Genomic DNA, 24,627 nt, shown 5'->3' with positions numbered 1-24,627 from the left:
CTTACAGTCTACTAATGTAGAGGTAAACAGCACGGCTGTGGGGAACATGCAAACCTCTTATCGAGCTTAATGAAAATTCAGACACAAACATTCAGCTGCAGTAGGCTATAAAACGTGAAGCAAGAACCAAACAAAGCCATCCTCTATTTCATTCCACAGTTAATAATATTAGCCAACAGAAAACAAAGATCTTGTGGAATATTTTAGCTAATGCATAAAACGAGTCCACTAGTGTATGGGCCTGTTATGTTAAGTACGCAGGACAATGCTGCCATCTAGTGGAAATGTTGATGTGTTTCATTGGGTGTATTATTCATGAATCTCTGTAAGCAGGTTACTTTTTCTACAAACTCAAATCGCATTAGTTCACATATACCGATAAACTTTCCAATATATGGAATTTAAGTTTGTATAAGAATGGACAATCAGTTTTGACACAGTCTACCATTTAGTGAGATAATCATCAACCAAAGCAGAAATGTCCTTGTGAGATTTAATGATTTACCTGTTAAACTGGAAAATCAGTGTAATGTTAGACTGGATGTTAGACAAAAGACAGTAGAACAGTTTCACTTTAGTTTAGCTTTATTCTTCACTTACATTTTCATATAAAATTTGTATGTTTTGTCTCCTCTTTAGGCAACAATTAGCATAAGAGTCACTCTTGCAGCTATGAATTCCAACCACAGTCAATCTTCTTTACCAAGTACTGGTAGCACACACACATACATACATACACACACACACACACACTTTTACACACACCCAAAGGCAAATCATATATGGGGGTTATATTTCAGTTAGTGCAGCGGTCTCAGACCAGAGCGCACAAAAACAGAGGAATCATAAAAAGGGAAAAAAAGACAAAAACATGGAACAAAAAAGTGAAAGCATGTCTTAGCCGCTGTGGGCACGGCACACACACGTGGAGATGCCCGGCCCTCTGGACCACTCGGTTCTGCGGTGCAGATGGTTTTTATGGGTGTTTTGTTTCTTACATCAAGACAAGACAGGCCAAAAACAATCACACACAACACACTGACCCCCGGCGCCGGGTGCTCGGAACCGTAGGCTGAACGCGATGAGCAGGATGTGTGCGCGACATTGCAGCGCCACGAGGGGCCAGCGCGCCGCGCGGTCAGGCGTACGGCAACGAGAAAACGCACGACCGATCACGACATCCTACACGTCGCCGTTTGCAAACACTGTTATTATTGCAGCTCTTGCCTAAAAACAGGATGGAAAAGTAAGAAGAGGCGGATGATGGTGAGTCCTCCAATCAGGTCATTCCACAGGGAGCGGTGACCCGAGATATTGCCTCTGTACTGTAAATGAAGCGCAACGAAGAGAAGATACTTGCAGGAGCGACCCTCGTGGACAATAACGTTTGTAGCAGTAAATAAACGTGAGGCGTAGGATTAAGAGTTAACGTTTTTTTCCACTCTTCTTCTCTGTATGTGACCGAGATGATGATTCTTTACATAGCATTAGTGTGAATATGTAAACCAAAACAAGAGCACCGTTTTGAAATGCGACGACTCATCGTACAAACACAAGGTTTATCATGCATTCGTAGGAGTAAATGCAAAACCTTTCACACACACTTTCTTAACACATGGTTTCCTCTAAACAGTGTGCACACATGCTTTGTGTGCACAAAGAAAGAACAAAATTATTTTATCATTGTATCATGTATACATAATTTAACATCACATTGATCATTATACTACTTCAAAACACCTCTTATTTAATTTGACCATTCAAAGTATGTTTTTTTTTTTTTTCTGTATTCAACACAAAAACTTGGACAGCAAAGCCTCTAGAAGCTTCTGCGACATTACCAAGAAACGGAAGATCCACAAACGGGGGGAAGGCGTCAGAAAAGGACCCATTTCAGGGTAAACGACAGCAGGGTTTTCTAGTGTGTCCTAATAACGGAACAGGACCGTCAGCAGAGCCATGAGGAATTCGCAGATGGACCTTAGCAGCACTTCCTGGCACGGCCGTCAGTTTAAACCGGTGGTGAAATGAAGCGAATTGTCTAAGATTTCTCTTAAAACAGCTGCACCCGCTCGAGAGAGGGCAGGCGCTACAAAGCTGACAGTGTCCGCGTGCTGGTCAGAGCTGTGCTTCTGCTTTTTGCGTCTGCTCGTTGGTGCTTGCCTTACATATTATCTAAGTACTGGGGCTAAAGGTTATTAACACATTAAATGTAACAAAAAAAAAAACATACAAAATTCTTCATTGATATGAATTAATCTGCAAAGACCTGATGTGCAAACAATTAGATGTGGAATCTTATTTCACCAAAAACAGACTTCACAATTGTAAATGACTATTGTAAATTGCAATCTTATATTGTCCTTGCCATCACCATTGTGGTTAATAAATAAATGTTCATTGGCAGGGGTGATACGGAGTAAATCTCCTTAAAGGTTAGAATAATATGAAGGGGAAAAGAATTGTGGGTTTTTGTGTGCCAAATCGCTGGGACGCAACACCACCTGGCCCAGATCTTAGTCACTTCACAAGTGATTCCAAAGGTACTGGCGGAGCTCAGTTCAGTTTGGCGTGGTTTGGTCTGTTTTTAGTTTTAGTTTTTAATATGTTGATTGGTTGACTGGGGGGAAAAGGTCAGCCATTTTGGGGTCGCAAGTTCACAGATTTAAATTTTTTGAACCAGACTTCTCCGTTAAAAAAGTCAGAGGAATCAACAACACCTGCTCAGCAATCACAACTAAATAAAAAAAAATATCTACAAATATCACTGATGTCATGTGAAAATGTTAGATACTTATTTGTTTCCAGCAGGATATTTTAAACATTTTAAATGATAAAGACTAATCCAGCTAGCCAGGTCTGGTAGTGCCTTGAACTGGAAAGACCTGGAATCAAATCCTAACCTTCACAGTATGAGAAACTACAGATATCCATTAGAGCAGATGAGGTATAATGCCATATGCAGGTGCTATGCTAAATACTAAACGCGTGCTAATGCCAGCGCTTTGGTGGTGCCGTGGATTTCCCTGACTTTTCGACACGGCTGGAACCGAATCTGGTCTCGCTGTAAGTCACAGGCGGGAAATGATAAGATGATTCCCTTTGCATCCGTCTGACTTATTAGCACATTAGTGCATCCAGTGGACCCTGTAGAAAGGAACGCTCACATGGTACCTCTGGCATCACTTCATACCTTCCACCACTATCTGTGAAGTCTGTGAGAGGTGGCGTCAAAGGTGATTTGACCAATGACCCGTGTGCAAACGAACTGCACATTCATTCAATCTCCTGACCAGCCTGCCTTTAATAAAACGCCTAATCAAGTTTGTGTCGTGCATAAAACAAGCAGTTCCATCTCTTCACCCCACCTGGGCTTGCCCTTAGCAGGCCCTTTATACAGTACGTGAAAACCAAGTATTTCCAGGATTGTTAGATCTGTTTGTGTGTGTGTGTGGGGGGGGGGGGGGGGTGTGTCGCTATCCGAGGATTTTGTTCAGCTTCACGGCTTAGTTTTCGGTTAACAACACCCGACTAACCCCCCCCCCCCCCCCCCCCACCCGCACTCCCACTCCCCTCAGGTCAGGTCGTGGCATTAGCTCCTCGCAGTTCACTCAGCTGTTATACTGCCAATAGTCCCAGTGGGTCAGTGAGCTACAGCACTGGAAACTCAAGGCATTTGTGCGGCCCGGGTGACCCACTGGGCCATCCTGAAAATGCTTGCTCCTTGACATAAAAGGCCACATTTTCCACCAGTATCAAACGCTGACCTGATACTGCGCTGGGAGAAAGAAAAAAATCAAAAACCGTGCATAACCTGCAAACTTGCTCAGGACCCCAACACCACCAACCCACCGGCTCAGCTCCCCTGCCTTCTGCTTCTTTTTAGCCTTTTTATAAATAAATTATTCTATTTTTTTATTCTTTTCAATAACGTTTTTCATTGTTTTGTTTTTTAACCCATGAAAGACCTACTTCGAATACAGTACATGCTTATCTCATAGCAGATACAAACCATTGTCAGCATCCATTCCTTCAACATCTAAACGTTACTGTCACGCAGGCGCACAGCGGTTCTACCCTGTGCAGAGTAGGCTCTCTTGAACTGTAATACAAATCTTGTGCAAAACATCTGCAGTGCTGTTGGACTCTACACCTCTGGAGGGAGCTGTACTGCCTCCCCGTCTGGCGGCGGGCAGCTTTTCTGCCCTTCTTCAGGGCCCAGATGGCACTCAGGGTGCAGGGGTGAAGGCTGCTCGCCGGCGGAGCTCTCGACCTGGTCCTGCCTGCAGGTCTGGGGTTCGTGCCGCTGGCTCGCGGCCTCTCCCGCCTCCCCCTGCCCCGGGAACGTCTCGAAGGCGGCCGTCTCGACAGGGCCGATCTGGTAGTAGAGCAGCGGGGACCGCTCCTTTAGCGGGCCCTGCGGGGCAGGGCCTTCTTCCTGGTTCTCAGCGATGCAGAGCAGGGCAGCTCCTCCTGGGAACGCTCCCTGGAGGAGCACGCCCTCCACGCCGGCCTGGCCATTCAGCTCGCCATGCAGAAGGCACAGCGCCGGCTCGGGCGCGGCCATCCCATCGCCCTGCGCCTCCTCGCGCTGGCGCCTCCTCTCCTGCTCCTCGGCGCTCTGCAGGTGCAGTACGGCTGTCTCGTTCTCCCGCTCCAAGCTGTCGCAGTGCTCCTCCAGGAGCTCTCGCACGGCCTCCGCGTCCGAGTCCAGGGGTGAGAGGGAGAGGGGTGGGGATGAGGAGGCCAGCTCCGCCTCCTCCCCAGACTCCTCCCCGTGCCTGGAGCCGAGCAGACGTCTCTTCTCCAGGTCCAGCTTCATGACGGTGTGCAAGTAGTGGGTGCGCACCCGGAGCGGGTTGAACTCGATCCGACCAGCTGTGTTTCGGCAACCTTCACGGGAGCAGCCGCACGGGAATGACATCCGGTCCACCTGGGACAGAGTCGGCAATGACGGAGATGAAGGAAAAAAGATGTAGGCTAACCAAACGGATCACCCCACCAGCTTTATGAGACACCAAGCATAAGGCTAACAGGCTGAACTGGGACGCTCACTATAGTCAGTGAGAATATAATGCTTTGCTTGTTGCTAACACATTACAAATTCCTATCTGCAAGCGCACGTGGTCAATCTATCACACACACACACACACACACACACACACACACACACACCTGGCACTTGATGCCAGCCTGGCTGCAGCCGCACTGGTGTGGGTCGCAGTAGAAGCGGCAGTCGCAGCCGCACTCCTCGCGGGACAGCCGGATGGCACGCAGCTCTGTCTTCTCGCGGGCATCGATGCGGGCGATGCCCGAGGCACGCAGCAGGGCGCGGCGGCGCTTGGTGGGCAGCGGCTGCAGGAAGAAGCAGTCGTCCACCTCCACGCCCTCCACGTCCAGGTCCTCGTCCGACACATCGTCCAGTGTCAGCAGCTCTGCTTGGGCACACTCCACCGTCCCGTTCCGCGTCAGCTGGGGGGGGGGGGGGGGGTCAGAGTCAAAACTTCAGCTTTGGTGCTTTTTTCCAGGTTCATTTATGCAACACTTTCAAAGGTCACCTCAGTTGGCACAGGCGGGTCAGGGAGAGCGTTCCTAAAGGCCGGCCCAGCGGGGAGCCGAGAAAAGCAAAGGCATTTTGCAACCTGCTCCTCTGGTAACACAGCCCCCGTTAATTGCCGCCTCAACAGCTTAACAACCATCTGGGTGCAGCTGCCAAACCCGCTGCTTTTACCTCTGGTTAAAGAGCACCAGTTAGCATCTAGCATTCTTCTTCTCATTAACAAAAGCGACCCCGTGTAGTTAAGCCTGCGGCAGAACTGTGCCATAGCTCGCGTGCGTCACCGGCGCGTCGCGCTCCTCACCTTCAGCTTGCGAGCGTTAAGCTTCTCTTGGCGAAGGTGCTGCCGCAGTGCCCGGCGACGACTGCTCTCCTGCTCGCGGGCGAACTCGCGCAGCGTGTAGCGGCGCGTGGCACAGTGCCGGCGGGCCATGCCCAGCGAGCTGCCGCCCTGGCTCGGCACGCTGGTGAAGCCTTGGCGCCTGGAGAAGTAGTAGACAGTCACGGCGTCGAAGCGCACCCGCTTCCGGCCCAGCGACGTCTTGTGGCGCCGGAGAATGGAGGTGGCTGGGCGTGAGCATACAGAAGGCATGTCAGCGGTGCAGCCAACAGGGCTCAGCATATTGTCGTTTGCGTCCTCTGGACCGGAAAGCACTCTGGTCCGAGAGGCTTAAAGAAATTAAGAATCGTGAATCTCTCTGACATTGCAAGAGTTCTGCCACTTCCGGGCATAATCTATATGCTGATGACATCGCCACGGATGTGTCTGCTTTCTTTAAAAAATGGACTGTCGTCGTGCTTTCTTTGCATAGCAAACTTAAATTTGAATTGAATTGAATTTGCAGCACGGTGTAGGCAATAGATATATCACTCAAGAATGTCTACAGTCTAGTATTTGCCCTGATGCCTCCTATATGAGAAACAGAATGTGTCTGTGAAGATGAATGTCAGAAGTTGTTTCATTTGAGGATAGCTACCTAAGCTAAGCTCACATCAGTACAAGACCTAGTTCCCGGTGGCCATCTAGATTCAGCTTTTTTCAGTTTTTAACCTGTCGTTCTAATTCCGTGCTGAACTCTGACCCGAGGCGCTGCCTTACGCGTGAGGGAGCTGGAGGGGGCGTTGAGGCTGTCGCAACTGTCCGCACTGTCGCTGCTGGAGATGTCATCATCCGAGTCTTTGGCGGTCGAGCACGGCGAGCCACCGTCCACCTCCTCGAATCTGCGTTTCAGGCTGAGAGCCGACACTGTCTCCATGGAAACACGGCGTTCTGAGGACATGAGGCACACGCTTAGTTCACCTGACTGACAGACGGACATGGCTGAGGTCACACACGGTGGTCAAAGGCAAGTCACAGAAGTGAAAGCGGTTCTGGACAGGAGACAGGGCCAGTGTACCGTACAACATGGGTACAACTGCAGTGAAGGATAGCAGAGCTCACACCATCTGGACCAAACAGTAATAATTATAACACCAGTGTCAGCTTGGCCCTGGGCCTTTCACACCAGAACATCCTAAACTGCAACGGTGTTTCAATGTTTAACGTGAAACACGACGTGGCACTTGAATGAAAATGCAGTGAGTTAAATAAAGCTTTAACCGGACTGTACTGTTCATCAGACCACACGAATACCTGGAGTTCATTCATCGTTTCACTCACAGATTTTCTGAGATGTTCATTTTCTCTGATTTTATCAAAGCTTTCACTTGTGAAGTGCTATTTTTTAAAAGTAATTTTTCACTCTGAGGTAATAACCACTTAGTCCCTAAGTGGAATGCATTATATTATACACTTTTGTGATACACTACAGAGGTCAATATAATAATAACTACTAACAGAGGTTGAAGGAGTCATATGCAGATTTCACTCCATGAATTATTTTAAAGGTTTCTTATGAGAGATTGCCAGCTATGCACAGGGGTATCTGTGACTGCTCTTATCATCTATGGTAAAGGGTTACACTCAGAGCAGGGGTACCCACATCCAGTGCTGGAGAACCCCAGACCCGGACGTGAGCACCCCTAATGTACGAGATGGGAACCAACTGCCTAACCTTTAACACCCTGTAGAAATGCACTCGAAAACTGACCCAAGGAAAAGCAGAACTGAACAATATGTTATACTAGATAAAAATGACTTTGAATGTAATTGTTCAGTGATGCTATATGACAGAGCTACTGAACACGAAATATGATAATAAAAAGTACAACAATAATATGAAGTACATCACCAGCCTGGCCAAAGAGACTTGCTGGAAATGTGTTTTTTGGTTTATTTTTTTAAAATCAAGCCAGGCTGTGTAGCAACACTGGAAACCGACAGCCTGAGAGAGCTTGTGAGGAAACCGAAAACAGTAAAAACACGAAAGTGAAATGAAAGGGACAAAAAGAAAAAACAACAAAACACTCAACAGCAAAAAAGGACAGCCAACGTTTCCAAAAAGGAGCCATTTTCTTTAATCCATTCTCATCGTGTGTGCTTGTGCCAGCAGGTAGGGCTTAGCTCAGTCTCTCATTTTCTGTGTCTCTCTCACAAGCATGACAGCCCTTTCAGAAATCATCAATTCTGCAAACATTGCCATGGCAACGGGAAAGGCGCAGTTTACAGAAATGGCCTTGGGACAACTGTCCCCTCTTCTTTGCTACCCTACTAAAAACCAGTGGCACCATTTAAACAAGTCTCTGCAGGCTGGTACCGAGGCCAGCCTAACTAGACAACAGGGGGTCATGCGAGGTCAGGAGTGTTCGCCCAGACCACCTCCTTTGTGGGTGAGGGGGGGGGGGGCGCCTGACAGCTTTGAGCTGTTGCCCGACTGGTTTGCCTCGTGATTAGGCAAAGCTTCTCCAGCAGCCCTGACGTCTTGCTGAATGACAGTAGTGTAGGAGTTCTACGGGAGGAAGCCTAGAATCGGGCCCAGAAAGTTTCGGGGGGGGTTTTTTAATTATTTTTAGAAAGGACACTACAGGTTGTGTATTACAACAACTGAACCGCATAAAATTCTAATAAATATCTGAATGAATATCTCACAAATGAAATTACATGAGAAAATGTACATTAATCTTATTCAAATGTGTTGCAATGGCATTACTAGACTAGTCTTATTATGCTCACAACAGGGAATGACTGAAACCACAGCAGGCTTTTAAGTACTCTGGAAAACCGTCCATTCATTCTCTTAACGCAGCGATGACCGGCAATGGGGTTCATCACGGCCACAAGTTGCCAAGGACGTCAGAGAGGCAGCTCTCAAGCCATCAGACACTCTATCCAAACGCGGATGACGCGACGTTAAAAGCATTCCGAAAGGAAAGTGGGAAAGGCCTTTTAAACAGGGCTGCGAGCTTCCAAACTCCGGCTCATCCCAGTGCCTCGGATATGGAGGCCACTGCCTTTAAATGAACAGCAACCATAGAAACGAGATTCCTTATTTCCACCTTTCTTCATTGTTTTTGTAAATATCCATTTTAAATACGTTTTGTGACGTATAGAAATCATTGTAATAATCATTGTAATAAATAGAGAAATTACAGCACGCAAAGAACAATGATAATTTAATAGCCACGTGGCGACTGGTTACATTTCCCACATTTGTTAACGTAACCGATAACGCACTAGGCAGTTTATGATAGCTTGACAATCTTTCATTGTGGACTAAAATTTTGCACCGTCATCTACACTAATGGTTACACTCGAGATGCTTCGTGAGCCTAGTTGCAAATATAACTACATATATCTGAGCAGCGTAATAAGTTTATTGTCCTGTTGTGGCAAGACAGGCAACCTGTGCACGTTAGTGATTAGTGACCATGTAAAAAATCATTGCCGAATGAGAGGCAATTACCTCTAGCTTCTCTCATCTAAAGAACAAGGGAATGTGTAAAACGACGAACCCCTCTGAAGTGAAAACCAGACTAGATATGAGTGATCAGCATATTGATCTGCAATAGTCGTCACGTTGCTACTGAATAACCTCCATTGTTTTTGAATTGGTCGCGTCATGACTTTTACACCTAAAGACGCGATGGCTTCAGATACCCTTCCCTGTAATCTACTGACGTTCTACAGAATGCTCCTGTAGAGCCGATATGCTGTAACTGATAATATTCTGAAGATCACCGGAAAGAGGCTGGCCCAGGGGCGATGGGACACTGCAGTACAGGTCAGACAGAACCTCCTCAGTGTACACGACAGTATAGTCACTCTCAAGGTGTGTGTGTGTGTGTGTGTATCACATACTGATAAATAGCCATATGTGAAGGAAAAGTGGAACAAACAATACAAGTGGGACATTTAGAAGGGCGATGAAACAAACTGGCACATAAACAGGTGATACATCAAAGGCAAAACTTGCACCTTAGCCTTTACTAACACCATTAGCAGAAAATATCCATGTAACATTGCGAATTATTAGTCTTCAGAGCTGCATTGAAGGCGAAAGGTGAAAAACATCCTTTTTTTCCACAGGATGCACACCCTCTGGCCTATTTTGGGCGAGCGTGAGTAATCGAGGTTTGAGAGGACTGACAGCACCTCGGTTTGTTCAGTTTGTCAGCTACGGTGAACAAACACCATGAACGCGTCACGTTGCCCCAAGTTTCGGGCCGGTGGCGTAGTTTCTCCAAATTCACCCCCCATTCCGGAATCGGGAGGGTTCGTGGACAACTGTCAAAGGAAACCCGACAGCTGAGGCTTGAACACGGTCCAACATGGTGGCGAGTATGCACAGCTTCACAATGGCTGAGAGGGACAGCTGTCAACACGCCAGGACGGTATAAAGCAGCTAGTTGAGCCCACAGCGTTTTGCTTTAAGCCATATACTAGACTGGCGAAGAACATAGACACAGCCTGTGACGAGGCAAATGTCGCCCTGCTGGAATGGACATCATTTCCGTGATTCTTTTCCTAAGCTAGGCTACACGGGAAGCCCAAGCTAGAGCGAAACACAACACCTATTCAGTGTCTTACCTTGGATAGAATAGAGACCCTTTAACCGGCGAAGCAGTTGTTCTGTCCTTGCGGGGGTTTTTTGTTTGTCTGTTTATGATATTCCTTCTTTTTGGAATATTAGCCCAATTTTAGAGAGGTCCACAAGGTTATCAGATGAGAGACAAAGACGCCTTTAGCCCACAGAAAATGGTCTCATCAATGAGGAAACGCCGGCTGGCAGTGCTCGGGATGTCTGCTCCACAACACTTAGGCATTTTAGGCTAAAAAATGCTAGATTGCAGGACCAGTCAGATTTCGAACACGTATTTTGTGCATCAAAGAACTAAATGCAATAAACCGCGAAAATAAAAACACATACGAAGGTAGACCACGACCTCATTCAACCAAATTTGAAATCCATGACATTTACCCGAAAACATGCAACCAACAATAGATGATGAAGCAGACTTTCGCAGTCAATTTTTCTTAACACCCTCCATTTAAAAAAAACAAACAAACAAAAACAAACACACAAAAAAAACCAACAACCAAAGCGAGGGCAGCATTCGAGTCCTTTTTTTTCCTTTAAAGGGTGTTGCAAGCGCCGCCGTCCTCGGAGAAAACGAAATGTTAAATATCTTTAGCGAGTAGGGGAAATGTCGTTTTGAAACGCCGTGGGCTTCTGCGCGGCCCCGGTCTGTTACAATGTAACAATAGAGTAAGGAATGCTACGCGGCACCCATATATACTTATTGTGACATCACGGCCACGCTCCAGCGGGAGCTGCTGGGAAATGTAGGCGGAATCCGTGTATGCGGTTTGTTCACGTCTTTTTCACTAAGAAAATGATTACTTCTGCGAAAGCTATTCTGGGGACTTAAATTAAACATAAATGGAATTCGGATGAATCTGATATGTGATATATCTCAAAATGAGAATAGTCGCGTTCAGAAGTCCTCTTTTTTATTGACAGCTAGGTCTCCATGGAAACAGAGATCAGGGTCATATGTTTTGACTCCTTTCAGACTAGATATCACTGCACTCGCAATTGAAAATACAGGTATTAAATGAAACTCTATATTAAAATATGTTTGCAACTGTTTATTAAAGGTTTTGCTTTTATGTAAAACATTAATAAAGCCATGTAAATTCAAGGTCAATCACTAAGTCTTACACTCAAATTACATACAGGTTGTCAATCAGGATGCTCTCCCCATGCATACAAGCTACATAGTGTCCACTGAGTTTATAGGTCCACTTGGAAAATGGAGAAAAATGCTTTTAAAAATCATTTTAATCACTATATTAGATAAGCTTATAATAGGCAAGTTTTTTGTGATATTTTTCTTTTCCTCCAAAAATTTTATCAAGTATCCCAATTATTGGCATGAATGGGTTTTCGGGGATGGGGAGCGGGGGTGGTAGCAGGCACATGGTATACAACTTTTTCCGATAATATAATGCTTGAGGAGGTTTAAATATTCTGCATTCAGGGCATGACGAGATTCAGGACAGACAACTGTACTTTGATAGGTTTAATGTTCAAGTCTGTATTTGTGTTGATGTGGTGGAATGCTCGTCTTGATGCAACATCCAGCAGTGACCTAGATTTAGCCAGAGGAAGCTTGCATTGTCTGGTCTTATGCCACCTCCCTTAATGAGTCTGGAAGCCAAACAGCCTGGCAAGACCACATATGCAACACCATACTTCACAGAGTGCAAGATTTCTTTTTGCATGACTCTCCTTATTCATTTGCCAAACCCTTCTATGATATTTGTAGCCAAAAGGTTCATTTTTAATCTCATCTGTCTGCATGTCTGCCCAATTCCAGAATGACAATAAAATTTGGCATACTGTAAATTCTTACAAACATGACTGGGTGAATCTAGAGGATTTTTCTGGGCAAGCTTTTGTATAACCTTCGAGCACTGAAAAAGTATTCTATACATTTTGGGGGTCTTAGTGACTTACATGCCAACTACAATTCAAACCACCAACTTCTCAGGGCCAAATATGTATGCCATAGTTTCCAGGTTTTTCACTGTTCTTTCCTTATTTAATTATGTGGCTCTAGAGATGGTTATTTTCAGGTGTAGTTATTTTTGGAATCATTGCATGAAGGGCAACAATCTTTTCTTGACAGTTTGTAATGATGCTTGTTATTCACATTCAACTGAATCAAGAAAACATGAATAAAGTATACATAAATTAATGAATAAATGAGATACTAAATGATAATTAAAAATAACTTCAAATAAAAGGTAATATTTCTCAATTATTTTGAGCATTAAAGTTTGTCATTTAAGTCACAGGTTAAACTGTTTAACTTTTTTAAAAGAACGACCCCTCAGTCTGAGAGCTGACTCTGGATTTGGGTGAGCAGGGTGTAAATCGGCAAAGACGGCAGGGTGCAAAACGTTCTTAGCCAGGAAAGAAGAGAACTGCACAGAACTAGGATCATATTCTGCACGGTCCTTATACGTTACCTAACAGACAAGGCAATCCATGACTACCTACAGGCAATAAGAGGGTGTTTTCCCCACGTCTAGCCTACACCCAGTCACCTACAGCAGAAAAGTCAATCGGAGAATGAAGTAGGGCTAAAAGCCCTACGTGAAAGTCATTCCCATGGAAGAGCAGATAATGGAATTTAGCCTCATTTCAGCTCAAGGAAGGAAACACGACCACTCCCCTTCCAGACAGTACCTTCTAAGAATTGAACTTGGCCATCGGATTGGGTGTGGTTGCCAGAGGTCAAACTAACAGCTAATTTTTCCCTAAATGTACGCCTAATGTGTGAAGTGAATTTGGCACCTCACTCTGAGAGGATATACACTAGGAATATCAAAATCACAGAAAAAAAAATTGCAACAGGCTTTTTCTCTTGTTTCATAAGCATAGGGTAACAAAGGTAAGGACAAACTGAGCAGCCTTAGATCAAATTGTCAAAGATAGTTAGTACGGTGGTGTTATCATAAGAGTTGGGCAGATCACTGATGATAGCTGTGGGTGACCAGGGATGTTAGGGAATAGCATGAGATGGATCCATAAAAACGGATGCGTTGCTCCTTGGAAGCATGTTTCTAGTGCAAATTTGTCTGCAAGGAGCTCACAGTTGCAATACACCAGGGAGAATTTCTTAAAAAGGAAAATATAGGAAATTGCTTGGTCAGATTACCTCCACAATGTGACAGAACAGCCTATGAAATATCACCGTCAACAACAGAAGGCTCATTAGTGTCTCAGGGGTTAGGAATGAGCGCTCTAGTGAAGACGTCCTTCAGGAACTTGCAGGCTGCTCGGGGATGCCTGTTAGGAGGATGCACAGACAAACAATGCTGCTGAACTTTCAGATAAATCAATGTTAGAAATGAACAAATTTCTTAGTAACCTCTTTGGGGCAAATAACATAACCCAGGTAAGAGGTTGACTACTTGTGAATTTCACACTTCTCTGCTTTGACTATATATACTTTAAAAATTAGGTTTTTTTTCTAACAGGCATTCAAGTACAGACCTGCTATAACCAACATGTTCAGGAAAAGCTCAAAATGCCATCTCTGTGATTGCAAAGCAGTCTCTAAGTACAATATTAATGAAAGAGGCGTTACCCAACCCATATGGCATATTGAAATTTTCATAACGACTGCAAGTAGTAAAAAGGTTTGGCATCCACTCATTATTGTTGCAAGTTATAGGCCCTCTGTATGTCCACGTTAGTGAAAGAATAAACCCCTCGTAGTTGATCTTGTGCAGACGGAAGTGGACATGCGGGCCGTGCATATTTAATACTCATTTCATTTAGAACTCGTAATTCTTTTCAAAAAGAACGGTCCTGCAGCTAAAGGGGATTTAGAAGGCCCAGTATAACCCTGGGAGAGGTCTTCAGAAGTACACTCACCCACAGCTGTGCGCACTGCTGGTGAGAGTCAATAAGGTTGGCATCTTGCAGAAACAGCGCCCAATACCAGTTCAGTGGAAGTTATAGTGTGTGGGTGGAGGGGGTTCTGTAGTTTTGTATTTGATAAATGGCTTGAGGCACTTTTCCAAGCTGCTTCTACCTTCTTTGGTGGATGAACCCAGCTGCTTCCTAAATTAATAATTGCTACAGTTCCAAAAAGGAGGTCTTGTGCAGTAGAGGTCAACAGCTAAAAGGGTCAGACGTGCATGTCCGAAAACATACTACCCACGTTAGGGTGTGAGGAGACCTCAATGCACATTCCAGAATACTTAGTTCTACAGGTCCACAAGCAGACATAATCAGAGGTGACCAGTGACCCCAGTAAAGGCAAAAACCACGGTGTATCCTCCATAGTCACTCAGCAGTGAGGAGGCGGCAGACAAAAAGACAGACACTAGCCATGATGTAGGTCTGTAGCAGTTGTATTGCTCTTGCAGAAGGTTATCCAGGCAAACAGAGGTTGATCATACAGTCAAGGGATTTTCAATCACCTTACCAGGCGAACTCAAGAACCACAGGTCATAGACCTTAGCAGTAGGCAACCAGGAGCACTGTTTCAACCACTGTTGGAACAAATGTGAACAACTGCTAAGATTAATCAGCACAAGAATGGCCATGATGTTTTGCAGTTACCACGTCAGACTTCAGAACGAAACCCATCCTGTGGTACAGCCTTGAATAAATAGTCACACACATTGATGTATGAACGTCCAAGACACAGGAAGGTCCCTGTGGCTGGCTGCATTATTAAACCTCAAGAGCTTAATCTGGTCAGAAAACACGGCAGGGTCTGTGCAACCTGTTTAAAAACGCCTGACGTGTATTTGTCATGAAGCAGTTGGGTCCTGTGTTGTCAGCTTTTATGTTGCTATTCATGAGAATGAACCGCATTACAACTGAGCCAAAACTGATGCAGCTCAAGTATAAAATTTAGACATGGTAAATTTTTAGCTATACTGACTTCTAAACTAGCTTTAAATGTGACACTGCCAATTACTGCAGAAAAAGGACCAATACACACGCTGCATTGTTAATCCATTTTAATTTTTGCAGTGACATTGATAAGAGGGGATAGGGACAGATTATGCCTCAGTTATTTCTTGCTCTTTGTCCTTACATCTAGCGCAGCTAACCGTCACTACCTTCATGAGAAGTTTGACCACATCCCTACCGCCCCGTCTGGAGCTGCATTACAGCGGTCAGAGCCCAAAGAATAAAAGCAACCCAACAACGTGAATGACCCACACAACTCTGCTGGGTTACAGGCTTATGTAAGACATGATTATTTTCTTGTCTGCAAAAAATAAAAATATTTTCCTCCTAAAAAAAAAGCCAAAACTGCAACTGGTAAATAATACTCTAATGACAGAGCTTTGCGACAATGATGAGTATAATGAAAAAAACAAAAACAAGGGATTAAGAGCGAATGAGATGCCGAGAGGGAGATCAGCTTGGTGGTGCCTTGTGCCCCACTGTCTAAACTGTAAGAGAGAACAGTCAACACCAAAATGTAGTGCGTGTTTGTCGGCATGAAGGATTCACTACTCTCAGAGCCACATCACCCTTCACCGTCCTCAGAAAAGAATCCACATCAGAGACGACATTCGTCTCGTGCGAAACAAAGACTTTTTTTTTTTTAGCATTTAGAATGTGAGGTAAGACATCAGCTAGATAACAGTAACTCAGTTACACCGAGCAATGCTCCTCTTTCAAACTGCCAAGCCAGAGGAGGATACTAAAATAATTCATTCAGAGCGATAAGATGACGGAGCACTGAGCAGAGCTCTGTGAATAAGTCTGCAGAGAAAAGGTCTCGAATGACACCAATACATTTTTTTCCAACCGATAACACATGGGACAAACAGCACAGGTGAACAAAGACACTGACAAGACTAGAAAACGAAAACCGATTCGTGGAAGGGCATCTGTGAGACTGCCCATCACCCTACGATTCTATCATTGCCTTCCTCAATCACGGAAAACCTGATTTAAGGAAAAGTTCAAGTTTCACGTTGGCCGAGAAAGTTGTCAAGAATGCTTTCAGAAACACACCGAAGACACAAGCCTGTTATGCTCTTCCAACAACAGGAGCAGAGGCGACACTCGCTTCAGCTACATGCAGGTCCTTATCCGTGTTCAGACTTTCTCACTGGAGTGAATACACACACGATTCTCTTAACCGCGAGTGTAGATGCATGAGGACCAGATCAGATATCATCTAAAAACACTACACATCAGCCCATTCAGTCTTTCTTGTTTGTGTGTGTGTGTTGGGGGGGGTTGGGGGTTGGCAACAGGCTTTGGCACACCAGAGAGCTCGGGTAACACGTGGACATCAAAGAAATACACTTTGAATACGACATAAGAAATGACAAAGCAAAAGCAAAAAAAAACCAAAAAAACGCATTGGGGTGGGGGTGGGGTAGTACTGGCAGTTGAGATACTCCGAGGAGAGCAACACATGGAGGTTTTAGAATGGGCCAGACGCGTCTCCCATTTCCCACGGCAGCCTCCGTACTCGTTCCAAGCAAAACAGTCATGAGCGCAGCCCGGGAGGAGTCGAGGTTGGGGAGTGTGGGCGGGGCGTGCTGACAGGGACCAATCGGATGGAAAACGGGGGCCAACTCTCGTCCCCCTTCTTGTGTTCTCACTTCAGGATGATGTGGTAGCCATCGTTCGTCTCAGCTGCCAACACAGGAGGGGGAAGTTTACAACGCAGACTAGCACACAGAGACATGTTTAAACTTGGAGAGGGACACGCTCTGGTTGACCTGGATGGCTTTTAGTACCTTTCATTGTATCCAAGACAAAACACATCTCGTCCTGAAAGTTCTGAATCATCTGTGAGAGAAAAATGGAAAAAACAATCATCAAGGAGTCACATCAAAGATGAAGTTTCTTTGCGTCATAGTACTCAATATTTCACAAAGGTATCGCACAGGACAAAGGACATTAAAGAAAACCATCATTACACAGCTACTCAGACCATAATTCATGAAGTTATAGTTCTGCATGGAGTAGATGATCTCTAGTCTTTGGAAATCCCAAAGCAGTGGGCAGAAGAAAAAAAAACCCTGCTGTCAAACTCACCTCATCACTGACCAGCACATGAATGCCCGTGGGTCCCTGCTTGAAGATCTGGTTGATCTGGCGTGGAGAGATATTGAAGAGCTGGGCTATTTTCTCCGTCAGCTCAACAGCCGTCAGCTCCTCCAGGTAAATGGCGTGGTACACTGCAGAGGTCAGGGCAAGGAAGACAGAACCGGTCACTCTTTTTCCTACGTGGTTGTGAGGACTGCCGTCCAATTGGATTAACCCTCAGCGGCTCCCACGCCCAAACACGCACCGAAGAAGGTGCTGCCCGTGCCGTCTCCGTTCTCATGCTTCTGTTGCTGCTCGCGCCCCTGCTGGGACTCTTGGCACACGTAGACAGTGAGTCTCGGACGAACCACCCTGAGCAACAAACACTTACAGTCAGCGTGGGCCAATTCTCTCATCAGAATGGCTGAGACGGTCACGCTGCAAGTGGCCATGTGTCATATTTGTATCCAAGTCACAAAGCCTCTTTTTCACACACACACAGACACATTGAAAATACACCCCCACCTTCCTTTCAGTGCGTTAAACAGTCTTATGCCATCAGCTGGGCCGCAGATCTGAATGACGTCCTCCCTGGTTAGTTTCAGCAAGTCTGCCCCTGATGACAGTCCCAGGAAGTGAATACTCAAACCAACACACACACACACACACACACACACACACACACACACACACACACACACACACACACACACACACACACACACACACACACACACACATATATATATACACACACATATATACACACACACACACACCAACAAGATTACCCCCCAAAACTAAAGCCATTACAAAACACTGACCTAAACTACATCCCTTACCTGCTATTTACTGGATAAACAAGCAAACAAAAGACTCAAGAGTGGAGTTCCTCAGTACTGGCATGTAACGTTTGTCTTAATAAGCATGACTTCATAACATTTAGGTAGGGTGCCACGTGGTTGCCGGGGCACAAGAGCGCAGACATGGGAGCTGTATGGTATGTAATGCACTCATAGCAAGCTGGAATGTCCCATTACCCGAGAAGTTTGTGAAGAGACGGCAGAATGGCGAAAAGCGGTTTCTATGGAGCCACTGCTGTGCTTCCTGTGGTGTTGCCGTGGGCAACAGATTCTGTTTGTTCAGGGTAGAGAGAAAGGACAGAGGTAGGCCTTAGTGTGAGGATCGTAAAGTCATTAGGACCCCCCCAGCCCACCCCAAATAAACATCCCCTCCATTTTCAGACAGAGAAAACAGTTCAAACGCTCAGCGTGGGCCAGTGCCACTGCAAAAACATTTCATACAATATAATAGTCCATCTCATATGACCAATACAGCTGCACCTCCCTGACTCTTAGCATCTCTGCCATCATTGGTTGTTCACTGAACTCCCACCATGTTGCAGTTCCGATCTTAGACTTCTATGCATATATGTATTTATGCAGATCTGTTTATCAGACAAGGACAACGACATTCCTATTGTGGATTTCCCTTTGCCTAGGAAATCACTCAAAAACGTTTAAAGCAGCAACTGCTGTCAGACGGCTCTCACCGTATAAGCAGATGGAACAACTGTCGGGCTTCATGTTCTGTTTCAATTTGCCATATTTTCCAAAACAGCACTAAATCCTGAGTGAGTGCCGGTTTATATAGTGAATACAGACTAACGGCCATTTGTCCTCGAGTCACTATTAAGAAACAAACGTTTTACTGCAGTATGGCAAAGTTACTGTGATAATGAACCAAGAAATATAACTTAGTTGGCCATCATCCAGTGCACAAAAAGGAGAAGGTACCACATCCATTTGGCTAATAACTACATTAGGGCAGGTTTGCACAAAAAATAAGCTTTGTAGCCATTTCTTCTAGAAACAGATCAAATCAAAAGTGACGAAAGGCCGCAGAGTAGGGGTGTAGAAGTGTGGTCATGGCGGGCTACTGCCCTAATCCAACACACCTTAGGCACTCCTGCCTTACAGGTAGAACTAAGCTAAGGGCAACGCACCAATTCCTGCATTTGAACTGAGCATGAAATTTCAGGTACCTTTACAAGCTCACGGGTGCGGAAGAGCATCGCTAATGATTAGTGCCTTTTAGGGTTCAAGTACGAGACGGCACGCGCCAGGCATATCGCCACAGCACAGATGAGCTGCGTTACGCGGAAACACCCAGGCGTAGCGGAGCGCGGTTCACCAGCTCCCGCAAACGGGAGCGAGGAGGTGACTGACCCATTCAACACACACACTATTGCTGTTATATAATCAGCAGCACGCGTCTTACATCAGCATGAATAGTTTAAAAAATTGCTTGCAAGTACACGACAGGGGCACAGAGAGAAGTTTTGATCAATGCAGCCTAACTAATATAACTAAAACAAAAGCACAAGTGTGTATGCACAAGCACGATGTTCTTTAACGAGACATGCAAATGGATGATGTAACAGCGCATACCTACATGAGCTCTATCATGTATATGCCAATGCACAGGATTCTGTCATCAACCAAACACTGTCATAACACATAACGCATCAGGGGAAAAGGAGAAGGAGAAGAGGCTACTTACATCTGCCACCTGTACAACTGGCTCAGGCTGGTGGTTTGGTGATCCATTGCTAGAAACAATTGGAGCCAAATTAGATGTGAAGTTTCTGATGTTGAGGAAAGAAACAGTGAGAAAAAACTATGATGACAATACAGGAAGGCTGTAGGATGTCAATTGCAATACACAATCAGATCTCACGTTAGATACGACTGACGTTGACTGCAAGTCTATCGTGCGACGGCACACGCCACAACAGCAGTGAGCTGAGGGCGTTCCTTACCCTTCCGTTACAGGGAAGCTGTTGTGAGTGGGGCCAAATCCTGGCGACGGGGAGTTGTTGACGTATGTAGCTTCAGGCCAAGGTGAACACTACAGAGACACATGATAACATCATACAAACAGGGCGGGACATTTTTTGTGCCAGTGTGGAATCAGACTGTAAGAGGGCGGAGCATTTTTCAAACCACGATCTCCCAAGAGACGCTCAGTGGAATGTCCCCAGCCGGGTTCCAGGTACACACCTCAGTGAGGATGGTCGTCTCGTATGACGGCTGGTATTTCTCCTTTTCTTGTGGAGCCCTCTTCTCCATCTTTTCCCTGTCCGTCTTCTGCTTCCTGTCGGCACCTTTGGGCTGGGGAAAGACCACACCGTCTAGTCAGTCTCGGATATGAGACGGTGTCTAAAAGGTGTCATTAAAGACAGGTTCTCACACGGTGACGAGTTGCGGACAAACAAAACCGAGTACCAAGTGCCACCCCCCACCACCACCACCACCCCGGCTCAAAGCTCCACCACGAGACCGTAAATGTCACTGGAGCTGAGCAAGCACAGCTGAGTGCATGCTTGTAGCCCACCTTGAAGACTTTGATTTGGCAGCTGGCAGAGTGCAGGTGTTCCGTGTACTCCCCTGCCTCGTTCTCCTTGAACGTGTCGATCTGGACGCGGAAGGGCACGCCCTTTTCACCACCATGCTTGCGCATGGTGAACTCCGTACTGATGCAGTGGACCTAAAAACGAGGGAGCCACATCAGCACCAAGGAGTCTCGCACCAATCCGGCCAGCGTGCAGGGCTGCCACAATATGTTCTGCTAGATTCTGAACCAGCGCACGTCCAGCTGTTCTCAGACAGGAACAGGATACCTGGATGAAGACTGACGTCCGCTTCGAGGGATCCCACAGAAACTCTACCGTGTTGAGCTGGGTTGGGTTTGCCCTTGGGTCCACAATACCGACAGACATGGGGATGTCTGCAGAGAGTCCACCCACCGACGGACAATCATTTTCATTTATTAAAGCGATGTTTTATTAATCACATGTTTAAACCGGGGCTCTTTAAGAAGCAGTCACACTGTGTATCTTAAATTTAAAATGTCAATCAAAACTGCTTCTGGTGTCATTTGCTATAATTGAAATTGGTGCCATAAACCCACTTTGGTACAAAATCACAACAAATATAAATCTAAATTGCCTGTGGGCCCTTGATTCTCACATGTTCATTTCTCCTTTAATAGCTTAATAGTTCGCCGTTAGGTTGCCGAAATGAAACGCAGTCTGCTCAGCAGGGAATGAAGTGGCTGGTTCTCACCAAGGTCGAGGATTCGGTCACCGGGACGATTCCAGCGCCAGCCTTCCAGCTGCTGGTGCTCAGTGTACTGCAACCTACGGTCGTGGAACACCACGCGGATGATGCTCTGTGGGCACCAACACGGGGGGGTTTGTCGTTAAGCACGGACTCTACCGCGTCACGGGGGCACGGTCATGAGCCACAGGCCGCAAAGCGAAGCCCTCACCTTCACCATTTTACCCGTGATCTCCGGGAGTTCGCCCATTTTCCGATTGTCCAGCATGCGAATTTCGTAGGACTGTCCTGGAGACGTGGTTGTGAACATTTAATCAGAAGGATTATTCTAATTGCAGCGGCAGTTTAATAAAGCAGCACCGTCAACTCCGAGGAACGCTGAGCATTTAAAAGCAAACCAATAAGAACAAAGCTGACAAAATCTATATAAAATGACAAGCCATTTATGGGTGCTTTTATTAAAAATACTCCCTTTATGTAGACTATATAAACAGACTGTATTTTTTGTTGTCAAAATGAAGGCTTGTAAATTAAAATGTTATATTTTATGCAATCCTATAGCCATGCACAGAGTTTCCGAGGGAACGGACCTTGGTTGAGGTAGGTGAGCGTCTCATCGTGCAGCTTCACAGCAGGTGATGTGGCAGCACACAGAACATACTGGAAAGGAAGGATCTTATTGTCATTGTCTGGGGGCAGGTTGGACTCTTCCTGCTTAAAGATGGGGAGAGCCAGCACATCACTGTGGACAGAAAAGAGGAGCACGGAGTCAAAATAAAAGACTTTTGCACTTTTGAGATTTGCTGTGAACCTTAATTTAGGTGACAAGTTTCCAAAACGAACAATAATAAACATGTTCTAACATTGCTATATGGAGCAGAGAACAGGAACAGGCAGAACTGGTCATTAAATTACAGGGAAAAACATGATTTGAAAGTTATTCTATAACGTTCATTAAAATTAGCATGAGTAATAGTCACAAGAATTGTACAAATTTTTGCAGGGTAGACTACAACTAGCAACTTGTAAGAGTTTAAAAATACTTTGCAGTTTATTTCTTGACTTATTACTATAGCACACATCAGCTTCAGTTTAAAACAAAAGTTCACTGATAATGGCTAATTTTGATGTTGAATTACTATGTAATTAAAATGTAGATTCATAGAATATCCTCCTTCCCCCCCCCCCCCCACCCCCCCCACCCCCACATGGACAATCAGGACATCACGTTTAAAACAATACGTGGACGAGGATCCCAAAGCCCACAGCGCTCAACCATACCTCATGCTGTACGCTCCAGCTCCGAGCTCCTGGCCAATGCCAGAGAGACTGGCATCGAAGTCCTGGACCAGACCGGACTCGATCACCTCATCGGCCAGCGGTAACTTCAGAGCCCAGGCCATTATGATGGGGAAGTTTAGATTTAAATCAGGTCCAAATGACAAAAGATACACCAAACTGGCCTCTCTTTCTTTTCAACTTTCAAACACACCTGTGAAAAGATGAGAAATTAACTATTTAAATTCGCAAATGATCACGTTCAGAGTCCTAGTAACAGCTAGAAGAAAGCATCCGGACGGTATCAGCAACCACAAACACATCATCTGGCACCTCAGCAAAAAACTCCACCAGCCACGTTCCCCCTCGGCGGCCACTTAGGTGTGTTCAGGCTTCAAAACTGCTGTTCGTGACAGACTGGGCCCGAGTGCTGCTGAGTAGTCAAAACAGCTTCTCTGATACTGGGTAAAATGTCGCCGGGGCTGTGAGGAGAAACTAGCGATAACAGCAACACTTTCCCCGCCACTAACCAACTTGTTCTCCAACTTCACCTGGTCGCGCCATGTTAACAAGACCAGACGGTAGCAGACAAGTTCCTATGATTTGGTTTATTAAGGACACAAAAACAATGTCTGTCTCCCCTTTGGTAATCGTCAGGTGAGCCCCTGTCCGTCGTTAATTACCTTCAGATAAAATCACATAAGTTGTGTGAGAACATTTTTCATCCGGAATGAAACAAACAAACAAACAAACAAACAATAACAACAACTCCGCTCGCTATCTGGAGCCGAGAGGAGACTGGTTTAGCTGTGCTCCGTCATTTTAAAACTCGGAATGGCGACGAAGGGTCACCTACCTGGAAAGAAATCGTTGAACCAGGTGTCTGATCAAATAAAAGCACATAAGAAATTAGAATTATTACACGAAAGGCATGTTTGTTTATCGGGTCTGTTCGCTAGAAATCGCTGTAATATCCGCAGCAGTCTTCTTCGCCGGTGGCGGAGACGGGAGGGCATGTCTGCCCCCTATCGGCTTGGCGGTTACACGGTAATAGCAGGTGTAATTACATATGGCAGTCTACATTAGGACTTAATAAAGATGGTTACGCTATGTTTGTTAGATGCTAGCAAAAATATTACTGCAGCTGTGATACAATTTGGTGGGCACATTCTGTGTATTCCATAGCCTGTGGGTGACTTGATAAAGATCTCTCAAGGCTAAAAGGTTTTATTTTCTGAAATACTGAGCATTCACCCCTCCGAATACAACAGCAGTCGCATTGGTTCAGGACAGATAACACTGTAGATCCGCTGTAAAATCGACTTCAAATGATATACGGCTGTGTGCAAAGATCACCATTAACTACGTGACTGTTATCCATTCTTGACCAATTAAGCCATAAATGGCTGTGTTTAACATTTTTAGTTAATTGACCAAAACAAATAAACAGTCCATACCATATGCATGTCCAGCTAGTTTCTTCAGTATCTGGGGTAGCTGTTTTTCATGTATACTGATGCTTGAGTTTTGCCTATAATGTTTACAGCCTTTCTATTCATGAAATCAGCATAGAGAAAGTGTACTGAAAATTAAAAGAGAAGGACTGAACCCCAACTTTTACTTGTGGGTACAGTGGGATGTTTGTGTCACAGCCATCAGTACTGACATTAAATTTACTCAGCAAAAAAGAATAAAAGTTAGT

General features: G+C 45.4%; 2 protein-coding genes across 7 annotated transcripts; both read right to left on the bottom strand.

Moving 5' to 3' along the window:
* Positions 1 to 567: 567 nt before the first annotated feature.
* Positions 568 to 15,317, bottom strand: csrnp2 (cysteine-serine-rich nuclear protein 2). Of its 2 annotated transcripts, none has more exons than XM_081704179.1 (5): positions 10,524 to 15,317; positions 6,657 to 6,827; positions 5,862 to 6,124; positions 5,176 to 5,472; positions 568 to 4,933 (listed from the first exon to the last, which is right to left on the bottom strand). In XM_081704179.1, the coding sequence occupies exons 2-5, from the start codon at positions 6,811 to 6,813 to the stop codon at positions 4,148 to 4,150; spliced, it is 1,503 nt and encodes a 500-aa protein (XP_081560305.1). In that variant the 5' UTR covers positions 6,814 to 6,827; positions 10,524 to 15,317; the 3' UTR covers positions 568 to 4,147. The 2 variants fall into 2 exon arrangements, with proteins under 2 accessions (XP_081560305.1, XP_081560304.1); XM_081704178.1 differs by having other exon boundaries at positions 10,915 to 15,317.
* Positions 15,318 to 15,470: 153 nt separating this feature from the next.
* tfcp2 (transcription factor CP2) lies at positions 15,471 to 23,926 on the bottom strand. 5 transcript variants are annotated; one of them, XM_027008464.3, is made up of 17 exons: positions 23,782 to 23,926; positions 23,259 to 23,608; positions 22,929 to 23,139; positions 22,238 to 22,389; positions 21,859 to 21,935; positions 21,654 to 21,759; positions 21,209 to 21,315; positions 20,923 to 21,075; positions 20,589 to 20,699; positions 20,348 to 20,436; positions 20,089 to 20,173; positions 18,567 to 18,660; positions 18,052 to 18,142; positions 17,792 to 17,898; positions 17,536 to 17,678; positions 17,235 to 17,286; positions 15,471 to 17,130 (listed from the first exon to the last, which is right to left on the bottom strand). In XM_027008464.3, the coding sequence occupies exons 3-17, from the start codon at positions 23,048 to 23,050 to the stop codon at positions 17,093 to 17,095; spliced, it is 1,527 nt and encodes a 508-aa protein (XP_026864265.1). In that variant the 5' UTR covers positions 23,051 to 23,139; positions 23,259 to 23,608; positions 23,782 to 23,926; the 3' UTR covers positions 15,471 to 17,092. The 5 variants fall into 5 exon arrangements, with proteins under 5 accessions (XP_026864265.1, XP_026864264.1, XP_026864266.1 ...); XM_027008463.3 differs by lacking the exon at positions 23,259 to 23,608; XM_027008465.3 differs by lacking the exon at positions 23,259 to 23,608 and having other exon boundaries at positions 20,089 to 20,137.
* Between the last annotated feature and the right edge of the window lie 701 nt (positions 23,927 to 24,627).

Source organism: Electrophorus electricus, chromosome 21 (assembly GCF_041902795.1).
Source record: "Electrophorus electricus isolate QZ-2024a chromosome 21, ASM4190279v1, whole genome shotgun sequence".
In the NCBI taxonomy this organism is placed as follows: Eukaryota; Metazoa; Chordata; class Actinopteri; order Gymnotiformes; family Gymnotidae; genus Electrophorus; species Electrophorus electricus.
The sequence above is the reverse complement of the archived record's forward strand: the minus strand, read 5'-3'. Positions and strand labels throughout refer to the sequence as shown.

Bases quoted from the DNA above. Each gene is read 5' to 3' on its own strand.
- csrnp2 (XM_081704178.1), bottom strand. The intron at 5,473-5,861 runs GTGAGGAGCGCG...CCCCCCCCCCAG, and splicing joins TTAACGCTCGCAAGCTGAAG to CTGACGCGGAACGGGACGGT. The intron at 4,934-5,175 runs GTGTGTGTGTGT...ACTCTGTCCCAG, and splicing joins AGGCTGGCATCAAGTGCCAG to GTGGACCGGATGTCATTCCC.
- tfcp2 (XM_027008464.3), bottom strand. From the start codon at position 23,050: ATGGCCTGGGCTCTGAAGTTACCGCTGGCCGATGAGGTGATCGAGTCC. The intron at 21,936-22,237 runs GTCCGTTCCCTC...CCACGTCTCCAG, and splicing joins GCTCACCTACCTCAACCAAG to GACAGTCCTACGAAATTCGC. The intron at 21,760-21,858 runs GTGAGGGCTTCG...TGGTGCCCACAG, and splicing joins TCACGGGTAAAATGGTGAAG to AGCATCATCCGCGTGGTGTT.